Consider the following 20,362-nt stretch of genomic DNA (forward strand, 5'->3'; position numbering starts at 1 on the left):
AGTGGTCAAGAAAACCAAGCGGTAAACGATAGCACCAAATGATTGTAGGCTAAACAGCAACAAGAAAAGCAACGGTAGCAATCATTTTTCTGTTTTAGCAGAAATACGACTCGAGTAAGAAACATCGTCATCACATCGCTAATAATCAGTTTTCCGATTTTGAAGACGCAACTTCGAGCCTAGGAATCTTTCGCGACGGTTTCCCTGTTTTTTGTTTCCGGCGTACCCTTTTGACGGACGGACGGACGGACGGACGCTCTCGAGGCGTGTCAAAGGTAAACTCAGCACGATCGGTGTGCTTAAACGTACGACTTTTAAAACCTGCGTGAAGCTGGTTATCTTATTTCTGGTCCTATTTCTGTGTAGTGCTGCGTTTACAATATAAAATTCGTAATGATCGAATTTTGACCTTTCGATGGTTCAAATTGTGAAAATCCAAATGATTCTGTAGAGGTGGAGCGGTTAATCCACAACTGTTCGAGTATCAATATATTGTCCTATACCTTGGGACTCGATTTGTCTCCGAATAAAATATATTTCTGGCATCGGGTGGACCTTTGCAGGAGCACTTCCTTTTTGTTCAGTCGTCATCAAGAGCGCGCGAGGAAATTGTGTTTCGTGTCAATGAATTGGATTGTCTTCATTTCTGATAGCCAGACAAGTTGTCTGAACAAAAGAATACTATAGATGTCAATGAAATCAAAACAAAGATTTAAAGAGTCAACAATGTCACAAGACAAAGAGTGAAACAACAGTATATGTGCGACCCCCTAACTGTGTGTGCGCGCGCGCGCGCGCGCGTCAGCCAGCCATGACGGACTTTTCCCGGTTGATTGATGAGCTTGAGCTGGATGACGACGAGCGGCCCCTCTCCTCCGCCTCGCTCCCACCCGCCGCCGTGCTCCTACCTGAGCTGCGGCGGCGTTTGGTCAGCCGACCCCCGGACCCGAGTCTGTCCATCCACGGAGCGGGCCGGCTCCTCCGAGCGGCCGATCCCCTTTGGCTGCTGGGCCCGGCCGGCGAACCGGAGGCGGCGTACGTCTCGTTGGTCTGCGCTCTGATCAGCCGCGCCGCGCCGCCGCCCGATGACGTCCCCGCGCCGCATCTTTACGCATCCAATGTGGCCGCCGTGGCTGCCGCCCTGCAAGCGCTGCTGGCAAAACTGCAAGCGGCGGGTCCTGACCGGCGCGTCCGGACCCTGACGCTGGCCCTGGCCCCGCACGTGTGTGTGTTTGCTGCCGCGCACATGGAGGTCAGTTTCACAATTAGACACGGGACAAACGATGCTGCCTGACTGCCTGGCTGCCTGGCTGCCTGGCTGCCTGGCTGCCTGGCTGCCTGGCTGCCTGGCTGCCTGCCTGGCTGCCTGCCTGCCTGCCTGCCTGCCTGCCTGCCTGCCTGCCTGCCTGCCTGCCTGCCTGCCTGCCTGCCTGCCTGCCTGCCTGCGATCTGTTTGTGTGTGAGCTGTGGTCACGCCCGCAGGAGCGCGCGTGGACGAGCTGTGCGTCCAGAGAGGCGTGTGGCCGTCTGATGTCGCAATTGTTGGCAGCGGGAGGTTGGCGATACTGCGCCCACATGCTGACAGGGGGCGGGCCCGACGGCGAGGCCGGCATCCTGGGGGCCGTCCTGGATGCGGTGCAGCCGGCGCTCGGAAGGTGAGGGCGGCCGCCGTCACGCCGCGTCGCTTCTTCGGGAGCTGTTAACCGACGAGCGCCCCTGTTTCAGGGAAGCGCGGCGGCAGTGCGACCGAGTCGATGAGGTGGACTCGGCGTTGGCGTGGACGCTCCTGCGGGTGGGTCACGCGGGCGAGCCGGCCGCCGCTGCCCATCGTCTCGTCGGCCTGGCCTTAAGTGCTGTCTTTGTGAGCGCGCCCAGGTGCCGCGCCCCTTCCTGGCACCTGTCCTGCCCCGCCTCCTGGGCCCCGCCCTCCTCCTCAGCGACCACCAGGGCGGCGACAAGTGCATTCTGGGGATTCGCTGCCTGCACCATATTGTCAGCAACACGGTGGGAGCGCATTCAGTTAGCCGGCCGGTCTCGTGCCTGACTGACGCCATTTTTTTCACTCCTGCTCAATCGGCAGGCCGCTAGCGAGCTGCGCGCGTTGAACCGGGCGGACGTCATGTACGAGGCGCTGTTCCGACATCTGCACGGCAGCGACGCCGACGCCATGCAGGTAATGAGGTAACGCCCGCGCTACCGTGCTCACCCTCGCTCACCTGGTCGCCCGCCCGGCCGCAGCTACTGCTGCCTTGCCTGTTGGACCTGCTAGCCGTTTTGGAGAGCCCCCCTTCGGCAGCCCGCAGCGGGGTGGCCCGTCGCCACCACAGCGTGCTGCGACTGCTGCTCATGCGCATGGAGGCTGAACACAAGGTGGCGCTCAGGAGAGTCTACGCGCAGGCGCTGCCGGCCTACCTGCACAGGTGTGCCTCCCTGCCTGCCTGCCTGCCTGCCTGCCTGCCTGCCTGCCTGCCTGCCTGCCTGCATGTGTCCAGCCCTTTCACACCCCTGTGCCTTTAGGATGGGGGTGAGCGCTTGTCGCCACTTTGCCCGCCTGAGTCGCGTGGTGCCGGCCTACCTGGAGGTCAGCGACGGCCCCGAAGAGCTCAGTCGACTGTACGCCCTGGAAGCCCTCTGGCAAATCCTCACGGCGGCGTGGCCACGGTCAGACTCGCTTTGGCCATTCTTTGCTCCTTCTGAAACGACTTTGTGAAGAAGCATTTTGCTGAGCGCAATCAAAGGGAAAAAAGACGTTTTGATAGGGCGCCCGCCGGCAGCGTTAGCGCTCTGAGCTCACCCTTGTTTGAAATCATTCATTCATTCGTTCATTCATTCATTCATTCATTCCCTGCTGCCTGAGCCACTTTGAGCGTTTCCAGCTAAAATGAAAAGCCAGCCCTCCCTTGGTTTTCAACTGGTTTGGAATGCAACTTTCGGAGTGACGCAAAGACGTGAGACAAAAGGCGCAGCCACCACGCTTCCTTCAAAGTCCTTTTCAGAAAGTGTGAAAGAAACGCCAAAAGATGAAAAATGTTGACTGTGGAAAAGTGTGGCAGTTGCAGCTCAGCGCGCGCTATCGACACGTGGCTCCCGTGTTTGCTGCGTCTGCTGGTGGACGCCGAGTGGCCCGAGCCCCGCCTCCGCCCCGACGTCGGCCGCCGGCTCGGCCGCCGGGCCGCCCGATGCGCGGCCCTGCTGGATGCCGCCGCCCGCGGACGTCTACAGGTGAACACGACGCTCGTGCGTCTGCGTTTTCTGTTTGCCGCGTGTGTACGTACAGCTGGCGCCGTTTCCAGCTAACAGGAGCGCTTTGCGGCAGTGCGCGCTGGAGCGAGTGGACGCCGGCTGTTGCGCTCCAGAGGTGGCGAGTCTCCTAGCGACGGTAACCGCGGCAAGCGCCAAGAGCCCATCCCGTTGCCCCATCTGCTCCGACGGCGCCTGGACCCGAGCGGAAGCGTCGGCACGTGGGTGCGCGTGCCCTAACGCCACACCCGACTGAGGCCAGCCGGCCGTCCGCTTGGAATTGCATTCAGGGATGGGAATGGGATGCAAATATGCATTTCCACCTTTGTGGCCACGAGGAACTGGTTGGCAAGACCCCATTTAACTGGACTTCAGCCCGTTATGGTCGAATCCAAATCGAATTGGCGTGAAAGTGAAATAAAGGCCTTAGTCAAAGCGCTTTGATTGGTCAATCCGAGGAGAGTCGCGCTCCGCTGTCCAAACGTTTGCCTGGGTGGATGCGTGGCGTGGCTTTTTGCCGCTTTGTCCGGGTCCCGGTTTAATTGCGCGGTTGCCTCGGAGACCGGCGCCAGCCGGTCAATTGAAATCTGATGAACCGAGGATATGGTTTCAGAAATCTTTTCTTTTTTTTTTTTCTCCTCCATTGTTTTCACCCATTCCATTCTCCCGAGCATCCAGCTGCTACTGTCAATCTGGCATTGCATGGAAAGGCTTTTTTCAATGAAAAAAAACAAAACCAAACACAATGTCAAACAATGTCACAATATCAAATTCATTTCACGGCGTCGGTCCGCCAATCGCTATGTCACGATAGCGCCGATGACGTCGCGGGATGCCATCAGGCCTTAGGACAGCCGAAGAGCTGGAGGTCCAGAGCATACTCGTCCATTCTGGCCGTGTGCGCCGAGCAGGCCGTATCTTCACATCGGACGGGCCAGGGTTCCAGGACGGCGTCGGCGTCCAAGGGCAGGCGAAACCTGGAGACAGCATCGTGAGGGGGAGGGGCGTTGAGTTTAGGGCGCGCGCGTTCACTCACCTGGACACGCGGCCCGCCCGCAGCTCGGACCCACTGGATCCCATCAGCAGGTACTGCTGGTCCAGCTCCACCTGGACCAGGTTGCACGTGACTTTTTTGATGAGCTCCACTTCCGAGCCGGATCCCAACGCCTCCAACCCTAACAAATGGCATGACACACACACACACACACACACACACACACACACACACACACACACACACAACACAGCCGCCGCGGCAACTTCATAACACAAAGACCACGGCCAAGTTTGACCCGGATCATGTCCACTGAGTCCTCCCTCAGTCCCTTGAATTACCTGCGTCGGCGTTCTTGAGGACTTCGCGCACGCTGGCTGTGAAGATCACAAAGTCTCCGTCTGTTTGCGAAGACTTGACTTGCAGCTTGTAAGCTGCAAAGGACGTAGACGTCACGCCACGCCAGCGCTGCCTTCCGGTGTCGGGGCGCGCAATGGGACCCTGCTGCGGCTGCTGCGGCTGCTGCTACAGCGTTCTCACCGTATTTGATGTGAGGCTGACACGTTTCTTGGAGGCGTTGGGCGGCAGTCAACGTCGGGTCGCGCTTGGCTCGGTAGGTCGCGCAAGCAGCTAGAGAAACAACGTGACACGGTCGTAAATTCTGGAGTGGCAAGCCATCACGTGCGGCTGGGAGTCACCGACCTGTCATGCACTGGCACTGGTCGGCCACACAGAGGCGCTGCAGCTTCTGCTCCTTGTAGGAGAAGCTTTTGCTACACAAACTTCCTGCAGGAGTGCAACATGAGAAGGAGAAGAGGGAAAGAAGTGACTTTGTTAGATGACAGTCATTGTGTGTGTGTGTGGGCGGGGGGCACACTGTCCTTCAACAGCAAGAGCCAGGACACTGCCTTCACAGAAGTCAAAGCCCTCTCCGACCTCGGATGTTCTCACCTTTGTCCTGGGGCTCAGAAACAGTCAGCAGGGAGTCACTGGCTGCGCCCACCACAAAGCCAGCGCGGATCCGAAAGCCCACACACAGAAAGACATCGGACGGGACCTGGACGGCAGACGGCAAAGTCGGCCGAGGTGGAGCAGGGGTGACGGGGATCTGCTAGGGAAGCCGTTTGAATACTCACCGAGTCTATCTGGATGACCACCGTGTTGCCCTGAAGCTCGTAGTGCGAGACGACGGGCTCCAGGGCGTCTCGGAACTGGAAGGCCAACGTTGGGTAGCAGGTCAGGGATTTGGGCTCTTTTTATGATGGATTTGGGGGGGGGGGGGCTCACCTGTCTCAGGTCCTCCAGGTACGCCTCCACGCCGGTCGGCAGCTGGATCTTCATCACCGTCATGGCCGACTCAGTCACCAGCTCATTAGGAGGAGGCTTGTACCTGCAAGTGGAAAAAAAAAAAGCTTCTCGAATATAGTAAGCAAATATCGGCTCGAGCACGCTAGCGGGCTTGTTAGCGCAAAGGCTAATGACCGATTTGTCTTACTTGGCACATGCGGACAGGTGAGGTTCATGCAAGCTTGAGCCTGAGGAGGAGGACAAGAGGCAACGTTAAAAATCAAAAGGCAGGCTGGCGGCGGCCATTTTCTACAGCTCACCGTCATCTACGCCGACAATTTCGACCCTCAGCTCAAAGTTGCAGTTGCGAGAGGGCGCCGTCATCTGGTAGTAGGCCGTCTTCATCTGACAAGCAACATTTCAGGCCAAGTGGGAAAACTTGGGCAAGGTCGGACCCACCTTGACGCTGGACACGCCCCTTCCGAATCCCGTGGAAACGATGATGTCGTCGCTCCCCGACACCTGACAACCAAGACCGTCTCTAGGCGATTCATCTTTGGCGACCCGAGCCCCTGCCTCCCTCTTTCTCACCTGGATAGGTGTGGTCACCGGCCGCCCGGGACCGAGGTGGACCCGAGTCAGCGTCCCCGTTTGTCCGTAGCGAACGTGGATGTCATGATCGAGGACGGCCCGGGGGAGCAACCGGCTGTACTCGGTCAAAGCCTCCAGAGTCAAAACCGTGTCCTGATGGAAGCGCCAGAGTCAAAGGACAAGTGGGCCGTCTGGATCGCGTGGAGGAGGTACCTGCAGGGAGTAGAATCCCTCCCCGTAGTGCTGATCTTGGGTCAGCCAGGACACGATGGGATTGGCGTACGGAATCCGGCCCTTCAAACAGGAACGAGCGGCGTGCGCGTCAATCGACACGGCCACAGGGAAAGAGGAACGGACGCACGGCCAATCAGTGAGCTCGGCAGGCGGAAGGCACCTTCAGCAGCGCGCTGAGCAGCCCGTAGGCTGTCGTCTCCACCGTCAGGCCGCTGGCTCGGTCGGGTCTGAGCCACTCCGATGCCGTGCCGGACTCCTGCCAGTACCTGAGCACAGCCGGATGTCCTACGCACACACGCACACGCTGACACGCATGCTGGCAGCCACGCAGGCTGGCAGCCACGCAGGCTGGCAGCCACGCAGGCTGGCAGCCGGCCAGCCAGCCAGCCAGCCAGCCAGCCAGCCAGCCAGCCAGCCAGCCGCCCTGCCAGCCAGCCAGCCAGCCAGCCAGCCAGCCAGCCAGCCAGGTAGGTAGGCACCTTTCTGCCTGGCCAGCGTCTCCAGGCTGTTGAAGAGCGTGACGGCGGCGGCGCCGTTGGGGTCGTGAAGCGTCAGAGCGTAGGTGGCCAGCGCCCGCACGTACACGCTCTTGACCTTCACGGCGTGGCGGGAAATGTAGTCGGCGGCGGAGTGCATGCTGTCGTCGTGGAACTGAAGCGGGAAGGTGCAGAGAGCCGCCGCTGCTATTGGCTGCCGTCCATCCATGGGAAAAGGGAAGGGCGGGCGGGCGGGGCGCTCACCTTGAGTTGCAGGACGCGCTCCTGGATGGCGCTCGCCCGACATAGCGCGATGAGGACCAGTGACGTCAGGTACAGCGAGCGCTCCGTCGGCTCTGCCCCCTCCGCCTGCAGCCAATCACAGAAGGAGCGCACGTTGGCCAACCGGCTTTGCGCAGCTGGCTTTGTTTGTCGTCTGCCGGGCGGGACTTTCCATGAATTTGTTGGCTCTGTAGGCCGACGCGTCTGAGAAGGAGCCGTCCGGGTTCTGAGCGTTGCGGATCAGCCAGGACACCGATTGGGACAGTGCTTGGCGGTCTACCCGGAGCACGGGGTCCACGGAGGCCAAGGTCCGAACCGCCGCCGCCGTTAGCCTGACAGAGCGTGCACGGCCAGGTGACCCGCCTGCATGTGCGTGTGAGTGCGCGCCAATGTGCGGGTTCTGACCAGGTGCTGGCTTCCCTTCTGGTCCACATGCTGTAACTGCCATCTTGGCGCCGGAAAGAGGAGATGCTGACCAGTCCTAAAATACACGGGGAGATTTTTTTCTTTCCAGCGCTTCCTTCCTTCCTTCCTTCCTTCCTTCCTTCCTTCCTTCCTTCCTTCCTTCCTTCCTTCCCGTCCAGCTCACTTCAAGCAAACAGCACACAAACCTTCTTTGATTTTTTGTCTCAGGTGGACCGAGTTCTTCTGGATGTCCCCGCCCAGGCTGACCCAGCCGCCGGTGGTTTCCAAGTACCGGTACACCAGGGCCACGGGGAGAACCCTGCCCAGCTCGGCCTCCAGCGAGCCGCCGGGAAGGTTGATCAGCTGTCGGAGGCCTTCGGGGTCCAGGACCACCGCCAAGACATCTCCCAGAATTTCACCTGGGACACGCACACACGTTTGGATTGTTGACAGCAACAGACACCAAATGTGGGCACGCTGAGGGAGGGAGGGAGGGAGGGAGGGAGGGAGGGAGGGAGGAGGCTGGACTCTCTGATCAGAAAAACATCTCACCGTTGATGCTCAGAGATCTTTCCACAGCCGTGTTGGGAACCCTGTTGGCCGGCGGCAGGTTCTTTAGCACCACCGTCGTCTTCTCGGAACCTGCCAAGGTGACAACGGTATTCAGTGGCCTGGATAGATGGATGGATGGATGGATGGATGGATGGAAAACCAAGGCATCGAGCCTACCGTAGAGCCCCTGCGGGTCCAAAACGCCGCCGGAATAATCTTCCATTTTCACCCCCTCGGGCTGCCGACAAGCAACGGGCCGTCATTGGCGGCGTGGGCCCGGCCCGGCGCGGCGGCGGCGGCGGCGGCGAGCGCCTACCACCACTCGCAGTTTCTTCTCCAGCACGTCCTGCGTTCCCTGGTTCTGGGTCTCCAGGGCGAAGGTCAGCGTGTGCTCTCCGGCCTCCAGCCCCATGAGGGCGAACGACACCTTGGCCACGGCCTTGGCCGGCAGCGGGCTCCACTGGCAGACGGTGGAGCGAAGCCCCGCGCCCCCGGCAGCCGGCTGGGACCCGAGCAGGCACACCTGCGGCCCGACCGTCAGCGTGACGCAGAACTGAGTGAGGGAGAGACAACCATTGCTGCGGCAGCCCGGAGCCCGACGGTACCGCTGGCTGGCTGGCTGGCTGGCTGGCTGGCTGGCTCGCTCTCCGGTACCGTGACGCTCTCCGCCCGCCGGTTGTACACGGAGCCGCTCAGCTCCAGTTGCTCGCCGCGGACCGCCTGGTAGGGGAGCGGCACGTCCACGCTGAGCGGCAGCCGCGCCGACACCCGCAGCGGGGCCGACACGCAGATGCCATCGGCAAACATTCCCACGGCCTTCAGGTGCCACGCGCTCAGCGAGTCGGGAAGCGCCCGGGTGACGGACATCTGGCCTCCTCTGCGCAAACCAGCCCGGTTGCCGGTCAAAGAGCGCTTTTGGGCCGAGACCTTCGCTCGCTCACCTGCTGGGCTGGACCTCCCACAGCCAGCTCTCGGGGAAGAAACTCCTGACCAGAGAAGGCGCCGCGTCAAAGTCGGCCCCCATGTCTAAACACACACGCACACACACGCACACGTGCTTCCTTAGCTTTGGGCGGGCTCTCGCCCAAAGCGACAAAAGCCAGCCGACCGTGGCGCCCCAGGATCCGGCCCTGCTCTCGGTGCAGGTGCTGCTGGACAAACTCGCAGCACTTTGTGAAGACCAGGCGACAGGAAGCGTATTGCGGCGTCCGCCGGATGCTCTGCTGGGCAAAATGCTGGCAGGTCACGCTCTTGGGGATGTACTTCATGCCGTGCTGGCAGCAGGGCTTCAGCGCTCCAAAAGAGGCCGCTGCGCACACAGGTGATCAACAAACAGGCTGCGCCCTACACCGCCGCCGCCGCCGCCGCCACACCGCCTCTTGCCTTTGTCGCGCTTCATCTCTTCCGTCAGCGCTCGTTTGCTCCGCACGGCGGCCGTGCACGCCGCACCTGCGTCCAACACACGCACGCACACACTGTGGCACGGGCGCCCGACCATTGACCGGCCGACGGACTGACCCTCGGGTGCCGACTTGGCGTTGGCATTGGTGAGGAAGGTGAGGCCGGCCAGGCGGAAGACGTCGGCCGCGTCTTTGCCGCCGCCCCCTCCGCAGCCTCGGTCGCTTTGCTCGATGTGACGCAGCACCTGAGAGGACGGACGCTGCCCTTAGTCCCGGCTCGTGGCCGCTTCCCCCTGGGCCGCTTACCGTGGAAACGGGGTCTCTATAGTTGGGGTACAGGCGATAGAGGGCAGAGTCCACAGCAGAGAACGCCACCAGCCCCTCCCGATTGGTCCGGACGTCCAGCTGCAGCTCCTCCTTTGGCCTGTACTCCTGCTTCCCTGAGGACAGTTCAGTCTGTTGGCACACACACATACACACACATTCACAGTCTTCAAGAGCACATAGGGCTTTGAATGACGCAAGCGCACTCCCGGACGGACGAGAATGCAGACCAGCGCTCGGCGGGCGCCGGGGTTCCCACCTGAAGTCCGCCGACGCAGGCGCCGCCGACTTTGAGCCAGACCGAGTCGGCCACCAGCTCAGACGCGCCGCCGCCGCCGCCGCCGTGCAGGATGTAGTAAACCAGCAGGCGGACGGACGGCACCATGGCATCCGTCACCGGGAAGCTGACCGTTTGCTGGTAGTCATTGCCGGCGACCGACTCACGGCTGCCAAAATGGACCATCTTGCCTTTGGACAGCACCTGAGAGGCACGGGACGTGGGTAAAAGGGAGGCCGCCGAGCGCCGGCTCGGCCGAGCCGGCGACCGGCCGAGCCGGCGACCGGCCGTGCCGTCCTCACCAGGAAGCCGAGCGCGTCGACGGGCACGGGGGCAGACGAGTACACCTTGATGTTGGCCGTACGGCCCACCCGGAGGTCCCGGCCGGACAGCGGCGGGTCGATGTAAAGGTAGCGGCGATTGGGAGACTCGTACGCCGCCGCCGTCAGAGTCAGACGAGCCTGACTGGCCACCGGGAGGGACGGCTCCGACGTCTCCAACTGGGTGGGGTGGGGGGCTGGAAAGGCTTAAAGTCCGCTCCCGTGGAAGCGGCTTAAGGGTGGGTGACTTACCGTGAGCGAGACCTTGGCGGCCGTGGCGGGCGTGTTGCAGACAAAGATGGCCAGACCTTCCGCTTGGCTGCGCCCGTGCTCGGGGCACACTTTGACGTCCACTTCTCCGTCACGACTCCACACGCGCTGCTCGGACACGCGCACCGCGACCTGGCTCACCGGCTGCTCCAGGTGGTCCTTCACCAGAACCTGAGCGGGCGGGCGGGCGGGCGGGCGGATGAGAGGGTAAGACAACGTGCACGCCCGGGCCCGGAAACGAGTCGAGCTGGCATCACCTGGATGTTGTAAGGAAGTCCGGGTTTGATGAAAGGGGGCGTGGACACCAGAGTCAGACTGAAAGGTGATTTGACAAACTTCACAGCTGAAAACTCCAACTCCTGGCTGATACCACCTGAGTCATTGGGGGGTGGGGGGGGGGGGGTTAAAGCGTCAGCTTGCGTGCGTGCGTGCGTGCGTGCGTGCGGTCATACCGTTTTCCTCCTGGAGCAGCACAGCAATATACAGGAACTTCCCAACGAGAGCGGAAAGGTCTTTGGCTCCATCGTGTTTGGACAAAACCTCATGCACGTTCACGCACACGTCCACCTCACCGGATGGCGACAACTGAACACATTTTTTGCCTTCAGTAAAAGTCAAAACAAGCGCGAGAGCAACTCAAAGAAGAAAAACAAGAAGGTCTGACTCTCTCCCTGGTCACAGAGTTTGGGATGATAACCGGACGTTCCTTCTGGCTCACGTAGCCGAAGCGCAGGAACAGCTTGCCCAAAGAAACCGGACCGCCGTGAAGATACCTGAGAGCGGGACCACGGATCAAGGCGGTCAACATGATCCGGATGAGGATGGCTGGCTGGCTGGCTGGCTGGCGGGCGGCCGGGGTGGCTCCTTACCTGGCCTCCACTTTGAAGCAGAAACTCTGAAAGTTCCCAAAGCTAATGTAGTTGACTTCAGGTTGGACCACGATGGAGAAACTGGGAAGAACTGAAAACACACAAACATCTTCAAAGACACGGACCCGACCCGTACGCCTGGACCGGGTCCGCAGACCTGGACCTGAACCAGCCACCTGACCCAGGTCGCAGACGAGAGACCGCGGACCTCGACCCGGATGACAATCGGAGAGCACCGAGCGGAGCCCGTCTCACCGTATTCTCTGATCTCAAAATACGTGGTGGCTTTGGTGCTGAAGAGGTCCGAATACGACGCTTCGATGGACCAGATTCCCAACCTGGAATGAAATCACAAGATCAGGCCTGAGAATCCCTGGAAGGGTTCTGGTTACTAGCTCAGTACTTTGGTCTGAGGGGGATCTTGAAAGGGTTCTGCATGGATGGGATCCCGTTGTTCAGGTCCAACAGCTCCTGCACGTCCACCGTCTGACGATCGGGATCCTGCTTGGGCCGTTGGACGGTGAGTGAGTGAGTGAGTGAGTGAGTGAGTGAGTGAGTGAGTGAGTGAGTGAGTGAGTGAGTGAGTGAGTGAGGGAGGGCGGGCGGGTGAGCAAGCGGTTGAGTGAGCGAGCCCACCTTGAAGGTGAGGAAGACACTGCGATTGGCCGGATGAAGCTCCTGGTTTAGCGAAAAGGCACGCACCTTCACTACAGTGCGAGGCCAGAAGAAAGAAGTGATGTCACGGAAGCTCCGCCCACAGCGCAAGAAGTGACGAGCTACTTGCTCTCACCACTCTGAGTGGGCGTGTACAGAGGTTTGTCGGTCTGAACGAACAAAAAGCCGTTTTGCCGGCTGACGGGAAGCGACACGTGTTGGTTGATCTGCGCCGATTGGACGTGAAGGCTCACATGATCCACACTCTTGTCCAGCTGCCCCGACGTGATCTGAAGACCGAGCGAGCGATTGCGGTCAAGCGTACGGGACTAAATGGCGAGCGACTGACAAATGCTTCCCGTTCGTCCCACAATTGCGGGTCATTCGGAGGAGCCGAGCCGACTTGGCTCACCCTCACTGAGGCAATGGCCTGGTGCTGGTTCTGGGTGTTGAGGGTCACCACCTGACGTGACAGAACCTGCGAGAGGCACCGGTGAGTGAATGAGCTAGCGAGCGAGCGAGCGAGCAAAGGTTTTGAGCGAACCTGGTGGTCTGGCGCCATGGAGGTCTTGATGAAGACGTAGACCCTGACCTCCTCAGAGAAGCCAAACATCTGCACCAGGACCGTCTCCAGCGCGTCCACGCGCAAAACCGTGGGGGCGCTTACCAGGTACCTGAGGAAAAATGCCAGAGACTAGACTGCACGCTGCCATTGGCTCATACAGCACACATAGCACAACACACGCAGCAGCAGCAGCGTTGATTGTGAGGCCAGGCTATTTGGTCATCTGTCTGCGGTACGGCACGGTCATGTGACAAGCTCCCGCCTTTCCGGGCACTCTCAAAGAAGCTGACCTGGAGACAGAAGGTGTTGTTTCATCTGCTGCCGTGCCTGCCTCCCTGCCTGGCATTAAACAAGCCAAGATCTTTCCAATAAAGAACCAACTCTCTACTCCACATCGGACATCCGGCGCAACACGCAACAGTACTGACTGTTGTTCTCCATCTGTTTGTGAAGATACGATGTTTCAAAATGTCTCGTGATAAACGACAAGGACAAACAATTTGTCGGAATCACCCATCTTTGTGGTTGACATTCGCCTCGAATGCTTTTGCATTTGCTTCGCTCTCTCTCACGGCAAAAATGGACGGACGGACGGACGGACGGAGCGGAGCGTTTGGACTCGACGTCTGGAAGTGCAGTAGCCGAGAGTGTCCACATGAGAGCACCGCACGTCAACGTAATGGCGTGCAGCTCCACGTCAAACTATCGGCGCTGCTGTCCCTCCGTCACGGCGGTTGGCGTGCAGTCAAATCTCAGACCTTCAAGGGTGCTTACGTATTATCGGGAGGACCTTTGATTTTTACTTTTTCTTTTTTTCCACATGGAAAAATCAGGCTTTCATCACCTCAACGTCAACCACAAGTACAACTTTGTGGATCCGAACACCGGGGCTCATACGCAGACAGTGGAACGCCTATGGGGATCGGCAAAGTGGCGAAACAAGAAGCACTGTGGCACTGCACGTCACCATTTGGAGTCGTATTTGGCCGAATTCATGTGGCGGAAGCATGTTGCCTGTACTGATGTCTTTGAGTCACTTTTGGAAGCAATTGCGACGTTCTGGCCTCCGGAATTACAAATGTAATGTTATCGTTTCAATAAATAATTTACTTTAATTTTTGAGTCGTTTTTTTAAAGGTCCTCCCGATAATACGTAAGCACCCCTTCAAGTCCTCACTCACTTTTCTCAAACAAACGGGGGACGGACACCCGAGTCCACCAAAGAAAATGCAATGCCAACGACACTGACCTTTACTGTTAACGATGGAATGAGCCACATCCATTTTTCAAATAAGAAATCCATTCAATTCACAAAGGAAAACGTCCAAGAGCATCCACAAAGAAAGCAATGAGAAAAGGTTCCGTTTGAGCTGAATCAATGGAAAAAGAAGCAAATGGACTCACGTTCCGGCCTGCTGAGCGCTCACCGTCCACCACACGCAACACGCACACCAACACAGCACACACGCTTTCATGGCGCACACATGTCCACGCAATCATGAAGAAAGAAGTCGTCGAAAAATGAGTCTCTTGATGCGCACGCTCGACTTTTAACACGGCACAAACAGTGGAACTTCCCGCATGTGTACACTCTCCGTCTAAAGGTCCACTCGGTCTTTTCGGACACTGCGCAAACATATCGATTGTGGCTCGCCGGCGTGAACGTGAGTCCGGCCAAAGGTGACTTGGTCCACTTGGTCTTTTCGGAGGCGGAAGGGGTGAATGAGCGAGCGTCCAATGGAAACGCTCAACTCAGGCAAACACCATTGATTCGGTCCAACGAGAGCCTTCGGTCCTTCGGGCGTCAAAATCGACATCTTGCTCACCATCACGAGCTCAGGTCAAGTTTTCTTTCATTGAGGTTCCATTGTGAGTCTTTTAGGTGCGAATGGCACAGCTTCGTGGCAACACCATGTCGTCTCAAAAAAGCATTTGCATGCTAGGCTAACATCCAGAGTATTCATCGTGGGCGCTTACTTTCGAGTCAAAAGTCAGAGTCAAAGTCTGCTTTATTGTCAATTTCTTCACATGTTAAGACAGCAGCTCGCGTCTTGCCGTTTGGTCTAGAGCACCATGGCGGCGGGAATGTGGTGGACCAAGGAAGCGGAATGCGGAGGAGGAGGCGAGCGCTGGTCGCGCACCAGCAGCAGCGCCCGTCCCGTGGCGGCGGCGGCGGCAGCACCGGTGGCTCCGATGGCCGGGCGGTGCCTGGCGCTTTTCTGATGGGCGCGCAGACCGGCCAGCTGCGAGTAGGCCGACTGACACACGTGGCACTTGTACGGCCGCTCGCCCGTGTGCAGGCGCACGTGGTTGCGCAGCGTGGACGACTGGCTGAAGCGGCGGTTGCAGAAGCGGCATACGAAGGGCTTGTCCAGCGTGTGGATGCGCATGTGCGAGCGCAGGTTGCTGCGAGAGTTGAAGCCGCGGTGGCAGATGACGCAGCGCATGCGGCCCAGAGCCCCCGAGCCCGACGTGGACACTTCGCAGCCGTGCGACTCGTCTAAACGAGAAGAAAAGGCATGGCTGGCCGGCCGGCCGGCCGGCTATCTACTGCTACGCTAGGCTGCTAATGTTCGCTTACTTACCGCTCTTGCTTTTCTTTGCTTGCTCGTCGTCGCCTCCTGGAATTCCAGGAATCCCCAGGAAGGTGTTGTGGGAATTTCCGTACCAGACGAGCAGCTCCTGGTCAGGCGGGATGGTCTGGGGAGCGGGAGGGAGCGGGCGGGAGCGGGCAGGCGGGCGGGCATGTGGGCGGGGTCGACGTTACACCGAACCTGGGTTGCGCCGGGTGCCAATGAGGCCGGCTGGACGGCCACGCGCTCACATACCTGCAGCGCCTTGTAGAAGATGGCGCTTCCCAACTGCACCACCTCCAGGTTCTGCTCGTGCTCGTTGCGAGCGCATTTGATGTACGTCATCCAGCTGCGTTGCTCCTCCTGACTGGCGTCCACGAAGAAACGCACGCCGCCGTCGCCGTTGAACACCTCCAATCCAGACGAGAAGTGCTTTGTGTATGGGTGTGTCGCTGGAAAAGAGCTTGCTTGCTTGCTTGCTTGCGTGCGTGCGTGCGTGCGTGCGTGCGTGCGTGCGTGCGTGCGTGCGTGCGTGCGTGCGTGCGTGCGTGCGTGCGTGCGTGCTTACCTCCCACATGAGGTTGTTGTTCTTGTAAAAGTCAACGTGTTGCGGAGAAACCAAGCGTCCCGTAAACGGACCCATCTCGGTACCTGCCTTGATCCAAGTCTTGGAGAAGATTCCCAGACCTTCTCCTGCACGCGTGGGCACAAGCACAACTCAAATGCTGAATGCGACGTGCTCGCAAACGTCTTAAAAGCACGTGAAAACAAACAAACATACAAAAATGAAGATGCAAAAATGTTTGAAGATGCATGGCGGCGGCGGCGGCGGCGGCGGCATGGTGCACGCGGTGCGGTATTTCATTTCCATTGATTTTAAATCAAGGATTTAAGCAGATAGTATACTTAAATACATGCCATTAAATATCAAATGGAGTTGATTCAATTCAAATCAATTCAAACCGCTCCCAAAAATTGAGCAGTTCCAAAAAAAAAAAAAAATCACGCATGGTGCCCAAAGCGCTTTTTTCCAAGGCCTCACATTCCCCCACCCAAACACACGCATTCATACACCAATGGGAGGCCGCTGCTGCTACTGCATGCATGCAACACTGATTTAACAATTCATATCTCAAGTAGCTGCAACTGAAAAAATGAGATTATTATTGAGCGAAACAAATCTGCTACACTTACTCCATTTTTTAAACAATGTCAATTATATTATACATATCAGAATAAATCGTTTTCAATATTCTCTGAGTATTTGTGCGTCTGGCAGTGTTAATCCATTGGTGAAATTGGGACGGGACAAGATCAGCAGAATTGCTTCAACCAGCCTCCCTCCCTCCCTCCCTCTTTGACAAGTGACAATGTAAAATGAAATTGTAATCAATGTTGATTCTGTACTTGCCGAAATAAACTAATCGAATCAAATCCACGCTTCATTTTATTCAAGAGCTGTTGTGGTTTTTTTTTTGTTTTTTTTGGGTGAGGTTACTAATTTCTTTGCTCATTTGGGCCATGGCGTTCCGGTCCGGTTTCATCACGCTCACACACACACACACGCACATCCATCATGACCGTATATACACTGGCGAAAAAAGACAAAACAAAAAACAATCCAAAAAATCGGGGGGGTGTGTGAAACCAACATGCAGTTTCATTTGAATACTTTGAGGGGGAAAAAGAATGAACGACACTTGACTGCATCGGAACATTTACTGCTTTTCCCCTCAATGGCAGATAAGCAAATTAAGGAAGGCTTGCGGTGCATGCGTGACTCTTACCTGGGACAGAACTTTGCGCAATGACCACTTCGCTGGGAAGAACCAAACTGGACAACTTCTGAACCTCTGCGGGACACACACGCACAGACATTTTCAGTCAAACCATTTGGCCTTCGAATGGCACGTTTAAAATAAGAATAAATAAAAAAACATCGGAACGGCAAAGTCGCTCGCATCGAAAGGAATGAAACACGGAAAATAATCAAACGAATTTCACACACTAAAAAACATCACATTAAAAAGGTTTGCGCGGGCGGCGCAGCAATCATGACGCCGATAGTTTTTGGCCTTACAAAAAGAAAAGAAAAGAAAAAATACTGTCTTTGGAAAAAATAATCTGAACAAATCCAAAACTTCAGACTTGATCTCCACCTCAAGCAAAATGGAATATTTGGATCTGCATTCAAGAATGAACGACTTTCGAGTCTTTCAACAAATACACGCAATATTGTGTCTGTGGGCAAACATTTACGAATATATTCATTCATAAGAATATGATATTTTTAATGATATAAATAGTATATAATAATTACATTCATAATAATAGTAATAATAATAGTGTTGCGAGCTCATCTTTCTGTCTTCGCGTGTTCATTTGCAATTTTAAATGTTCATTTCAACGTTTCAAGATAAATGAAAACATTTGGGAAATTCAGGGAATTTTGATTTGATCATAAACAACATTTGGATTCTATCTTCATCCTCAAAAACGGATCCCGAAAAAAATCGATCTTTGTCTCTCAGTTATAACACTAAATTCCAAATTTGCAACATTTACATCTCTACGTCATTTTAAATGAGAAACCGTTTTCCAAAAGATGCTCAACGAACGAATGTTGTTGTTTTTTTTCCCCATCCATCTCCTTATATATATATATATATATATATATATATATATATATATATATATATATATATATATATATATATATATATATATATATATATATATATCTCTCTCTCTCTCTCTGCCGTGAACGAAAGGAAAATGATTTGCGATCGACTGACCTCCGGAGAAGGACTGCGCCAGCACCTCGGCGGTGAAGGCGGTTTTGGGGCTTGCGGCTGCGGCGGCCTCGTGCGTCAACTGCTGCTCGCCGTGCACGCGCCTCCATCGCCCGTACAAGAAGCTGTGCACCACGTCCGACGTGATCACTTCCGACAGCGGCGCGCCAGCGGGAGGCCTGGGCAGACAAAACTTGCGCCCCGGTCCCGACCCCGGCGAGTAGGCGGGAAGCGAAGAGCCCATGGAGGGAAACGCGGCGGGAGAGAAGTCAAATAGAAAGAAATTGGACGTAAAAACGCCCTTGCTGGCACCTCAGCAAAAAAATGACAAGGACACAACAACGATTTGCGCTTGTTTTGGCGAGTTGCAAAGTCAACAAGTTGAAGACGAAAAGAAGCAAATGAAGCGCGAGCCAGACGCGTGCCACCTTTTATTCATGTGCGTGCATGCGTGCGTGCACGAGTGACTGGCAGGAGGGGGAGGGAGCACTGTGAGTGTGTGTGTGTGTGTGTGTGTCTGAAAGGAGGGCGGTGTTTCAATGTGTGTCTTCAAAAGTGTGTCTAAAAATGTGTATACACACATATTCGTGAGTGCATCTCAATGTGTGTCTAAAAGGGTGTGGTGGTTTTCATTGTCTCTATTTGTATGCGTGCGTGGTGTTTACAGCAAAGTAGGTGTGTGTGTGTGTGTGTGATTGGAAGAATTATGTGTGAAAAAGCGTGGCAATGATGTAGTTGAATTGGGGGTGTTGGAAATGACCATGCCAGGGGTCAAGTGGAAAAGGATCGCGCTCATGACGACGACGACGACGAGGAGGAGCTCGAGAAAGGGAGCAGCGGCGAGAATGACAGGTGGGAAATCCAATTAGGAAGAACCCCCATGACGATGGCGACTGTTCCCTTTCTTGCCGTTTACGTGCAATCGAGGAAAACATTGGAAGGTGCAGGAGGCCTAACGAGGCAAAATTCAAGGCGACAAATGGTGGCAATCTTGCAGACATGCATGTGGCCGGAATCTTCTTGAAAAGTCACAAGAGGGCTGGAGTGAACTGAGCTGTCTGCAAGTTCTGCGCATGCGCCGCGCGACATTTGCGAGTCAAGTCCATCCTCGTTTAATCAACATGAAACTTCGAGTGGACGCAGGACTCACACGTGTGTGTGCGTGTGTGTGTTTGTGTGTGTGTGTGCGCGCGTGCGCTTCTGTGTGCAAGCGTGGCTGCATGCGTGCGTGAGCGCCTGTGTGCAAGCGTTGATGCGTGCGTGCGTGTGATTTTGAACCAAGCATGCATATCGCGTGCGCTCCAATGAAAACTTGAACAGAGACCGAATTTCCGAATGAGCTAGTGATGACGTCAAAGAAGGTGAATAAATTCTGTGCCGGTACGTGGACAAATCGGGAGTATAGGGCGCACGAGTGCGCCACTCACTGCGCCGATTGGACGAGACGCCTCGTCCTCTGATGAAGTCTCCAGCCCGAATCGTTTTGGGATGACGGACGGAGGGACGAAGGGACGGAGGGACGAAGGGACGGAGGGACGAAGGGACGGAGGGACGGAGGGACGAAGGGACGGAGGGACGAAGGGACGGAGGGACGGAGGGACGGAGGGACGAAGGGACGGAGGGACGAAGGGACGGAGGGACGAAGGGACGGGCCCGATCGTCATGCATGTGAGATCGCAGGTCACGTGACTTCCTGGGGCGGAGCCAGACGGACATTTCATGAGGACAGACACGCTCAGAACTTATGAAATATTCATGACACGCACATCAAGTTCAACTGTACTTACAGAGCACTTTGCTGTACTTAACGCGCGCGCGCGCACTCACCGTTAAAAGCTGCCCAGGAGAGCGGAGCCAGATCATTTCAACCGCAGAGGCTGACTTCACCGCCTCGCTTGTCGCACACACACAGCCAAAATTCTAATCGACAGCATTTGATTTGGACGGGACACTGGGGCATCATCGCGCGCGCAAACACGACGCCGTTACAAGCCCACTTGCGCACCCAGTGGGCACTCTGATGTCAATTCAACATCAAGATCACAACAGACACTGAGGGAGGTTTCTGAGATGTCTTTGCGATGGGCAATTGACATCAGGTCAAATGCCCACTGGGCACATGACAACCCAAAAGTTGCAGAAAGCCCAACACGTACAGGGCTTGTACAAAGGCAACCACAAAGACACACGGCAAGCACACAAACAAATGGCGTACACTCATCACGTTACAACCACACGCGTTGGAGGGAGGGAGGGA

General features: G+C 56.5%; 3 protein-coding genes across 9 annotated transcripts; 1 reads left to right on the forward strand and 2 right to left on the reverse strand.

Moving 5' to 3' along the window:
- The first annotated feature begins 81 nt into the window (after positions 1 to 81).
- Positions 82 to 3,931, forward strand: tti2 (TELO2 interacting protein 2). Of its 2 annotated transcripts, none has more exons than XM_085909162.1 (10): positions 82 to 275; positions 806 to 1,252; positions 1,483 to 1,655; positions 1,726 to 1,792; positions 1,876 to 2,004; positions 2,081 to 2,173; positions 2,239 to 2,420; positions 2,518 to 2,661; positions 3,054 to 3,222; positions 3,317 to 3,931. In XM_085909162.1, exons 2-10 carry the CDS (start codon positions 812 to 814, stop codon positions 3,494 to 3,496), a joined length of 1,578 nt encoding a protein of 525 aa, XP_085765288.1. In that variant the 5' UTR covers positions 82 to 275; positions 806 to 811; the 3' UTR covers positions 3,497 to 3,931. The 2 variants fall into 2 exon arrangements, with proteins under 2 accessions (XP_085765288.1, XP_085765287.1); XM_085909161.1 differs by having other exon boundaries at positions 810 to 1,252; positions 3,317 to 3,930.
- c5 (complement component 5) lies at positions 3,843 to 14,293 on the reverse strand. 5 transcript variants are annotated; one of them, XM_085909159.1, is made up of 43 exons: positions 14,145 to 14,272; positions 13,031 to 13,181; positions 12,720 to 12,849; positions 12,588 to 12,653; positions 12,312 to 12,465; positions 12,158 to 12,228; positions 11,925 to 12,022; positions 11,777 to 11,859; positions 11,522 to 11,612; positions 11,317 to 11,425; positions 11,105 to 11,237; positions 10,910 to 11,025; positions 10,635 to 10,823; positions 10,365 to 10,562; positions 10,045 to 10,266; positions 9,768 to 9,917; positions 9,580 to 9,706; positions 9,445 to 9,510; positions 9,170 to 9,370; positions 9,003 to 9,087; positions 8,716 to 8,938; positions 8,378 to 8,614; positions 8,239 to 8,299; positions 8,062 to 8,151; positions 7,716 to 7,928; positions 7,510 to 7,585; positions 7,276 to 7,436; positions 7,087 to 7,190; positions 6,826 to 6,997; positions 6,507 to 6,631; positions 6,326 to 6,406; positions 6,113 to 6,265; positions 5,981 to 6,043; positions 5,842 to 5,926; positions 5,730 to 5,769; positions 5,522 to 5,624; positions 5,371 to 5,445; positions 5,186 to 5,291; positions 4,937 to 5,020; positions 4,775 to 4,864; positions 4,576 to 4,668; positions 4,277 to 4,415; positions 3,843 to 4,217 (listed from the first exon to the last, which is right to left on the reverse strand). In XM_085909159.1, the coding sequence occupies exons 2-43, from the start codon at positions 13,084 to 13,086 to the stop codon at positions 4,079 to 4,081; spliced, it is 5,058 nt and encodes a 1,685-aa protein (XP_085765285.1). In that variant the 5' UTR covers positions 13,087 to 13,181; positions 14,145 to 14,272; the 3' UTR covers positions 3,843 to 4,078. The 5 variants fall into 5 exon arrangements, 4 of the variants coding, with proteins under 4 accessions (XP_085765285.1, XP_085765283.1, XP_085765286.1 ...); XM_085909157.1 differs by lacking the exon at positions 13,031 to 13,181 and having other exon boundaries at positions 14,145 to 14,293; XM_085909160.1 differs by lacking the exon at positions 13,031 to 13,181 and having other exon boundaries at positions 12,720 to 13,030; positions 14,145 to 14,292.
- A 236-nt stretch (positions 14,294 to 14,529) lies between these two features.
- Positions 14,530 to 19,943, reverse strand: LOC147058741 (PR domain zinc finger protein 12-like). Of its 2 annotated transcripts, XM_085909165.1 has the most exons (6): positions 18,109 to 19,943; positions 17,101 to 17,166; positions 15,882 to 16,006; positions 15,569 to 15,724; positions 15,326 to 15,440; positions 14,603 to 15,240 (listed from the first exon to the last, which is right to left on the reverse strand). In XM_085909165.1, the coding sequence occupies exons 1-6, from the start codon at positions 18,347 to 18,349 to the stop codon at positions 14,804 to 14,806; spliced, it is 1,140 nt and encodes a 379-aa protein (XP_085765291.1). In that variant the 5' UTR covers positions 18,350 to 19,943; the 3' UTR covers positions 14,603 to 14,803. The 2 variants fall into 2 exon arrangements, with proteins under 2 accessions (XP_085765290.1, XP_085765291.1); XM_085909164.1 differs by having other exon boundaries at positions 14,530 to 15,240; positions 15,326 to 15,724.
- Positions 19,944 to 20,362: the final 419 nt, after the last annotated feature.

This window comes from Syngnathus leptorhynchus, chromosome 4 (genome assembly GCF_054491065.1).
Source record: "Syngnathus leptorhynchus isolate UIUO chromosome 4, UIUO_Slep, whole genome shotgun sequence".
Taxonomy (NCBI): domain Eukaryota; kingdom Metazoa; phylum Chordata; class Actinopteri; order Syngnathiformes; family Syngnathidae; genus Syngnathus; species Syngnathus leptorhynchus.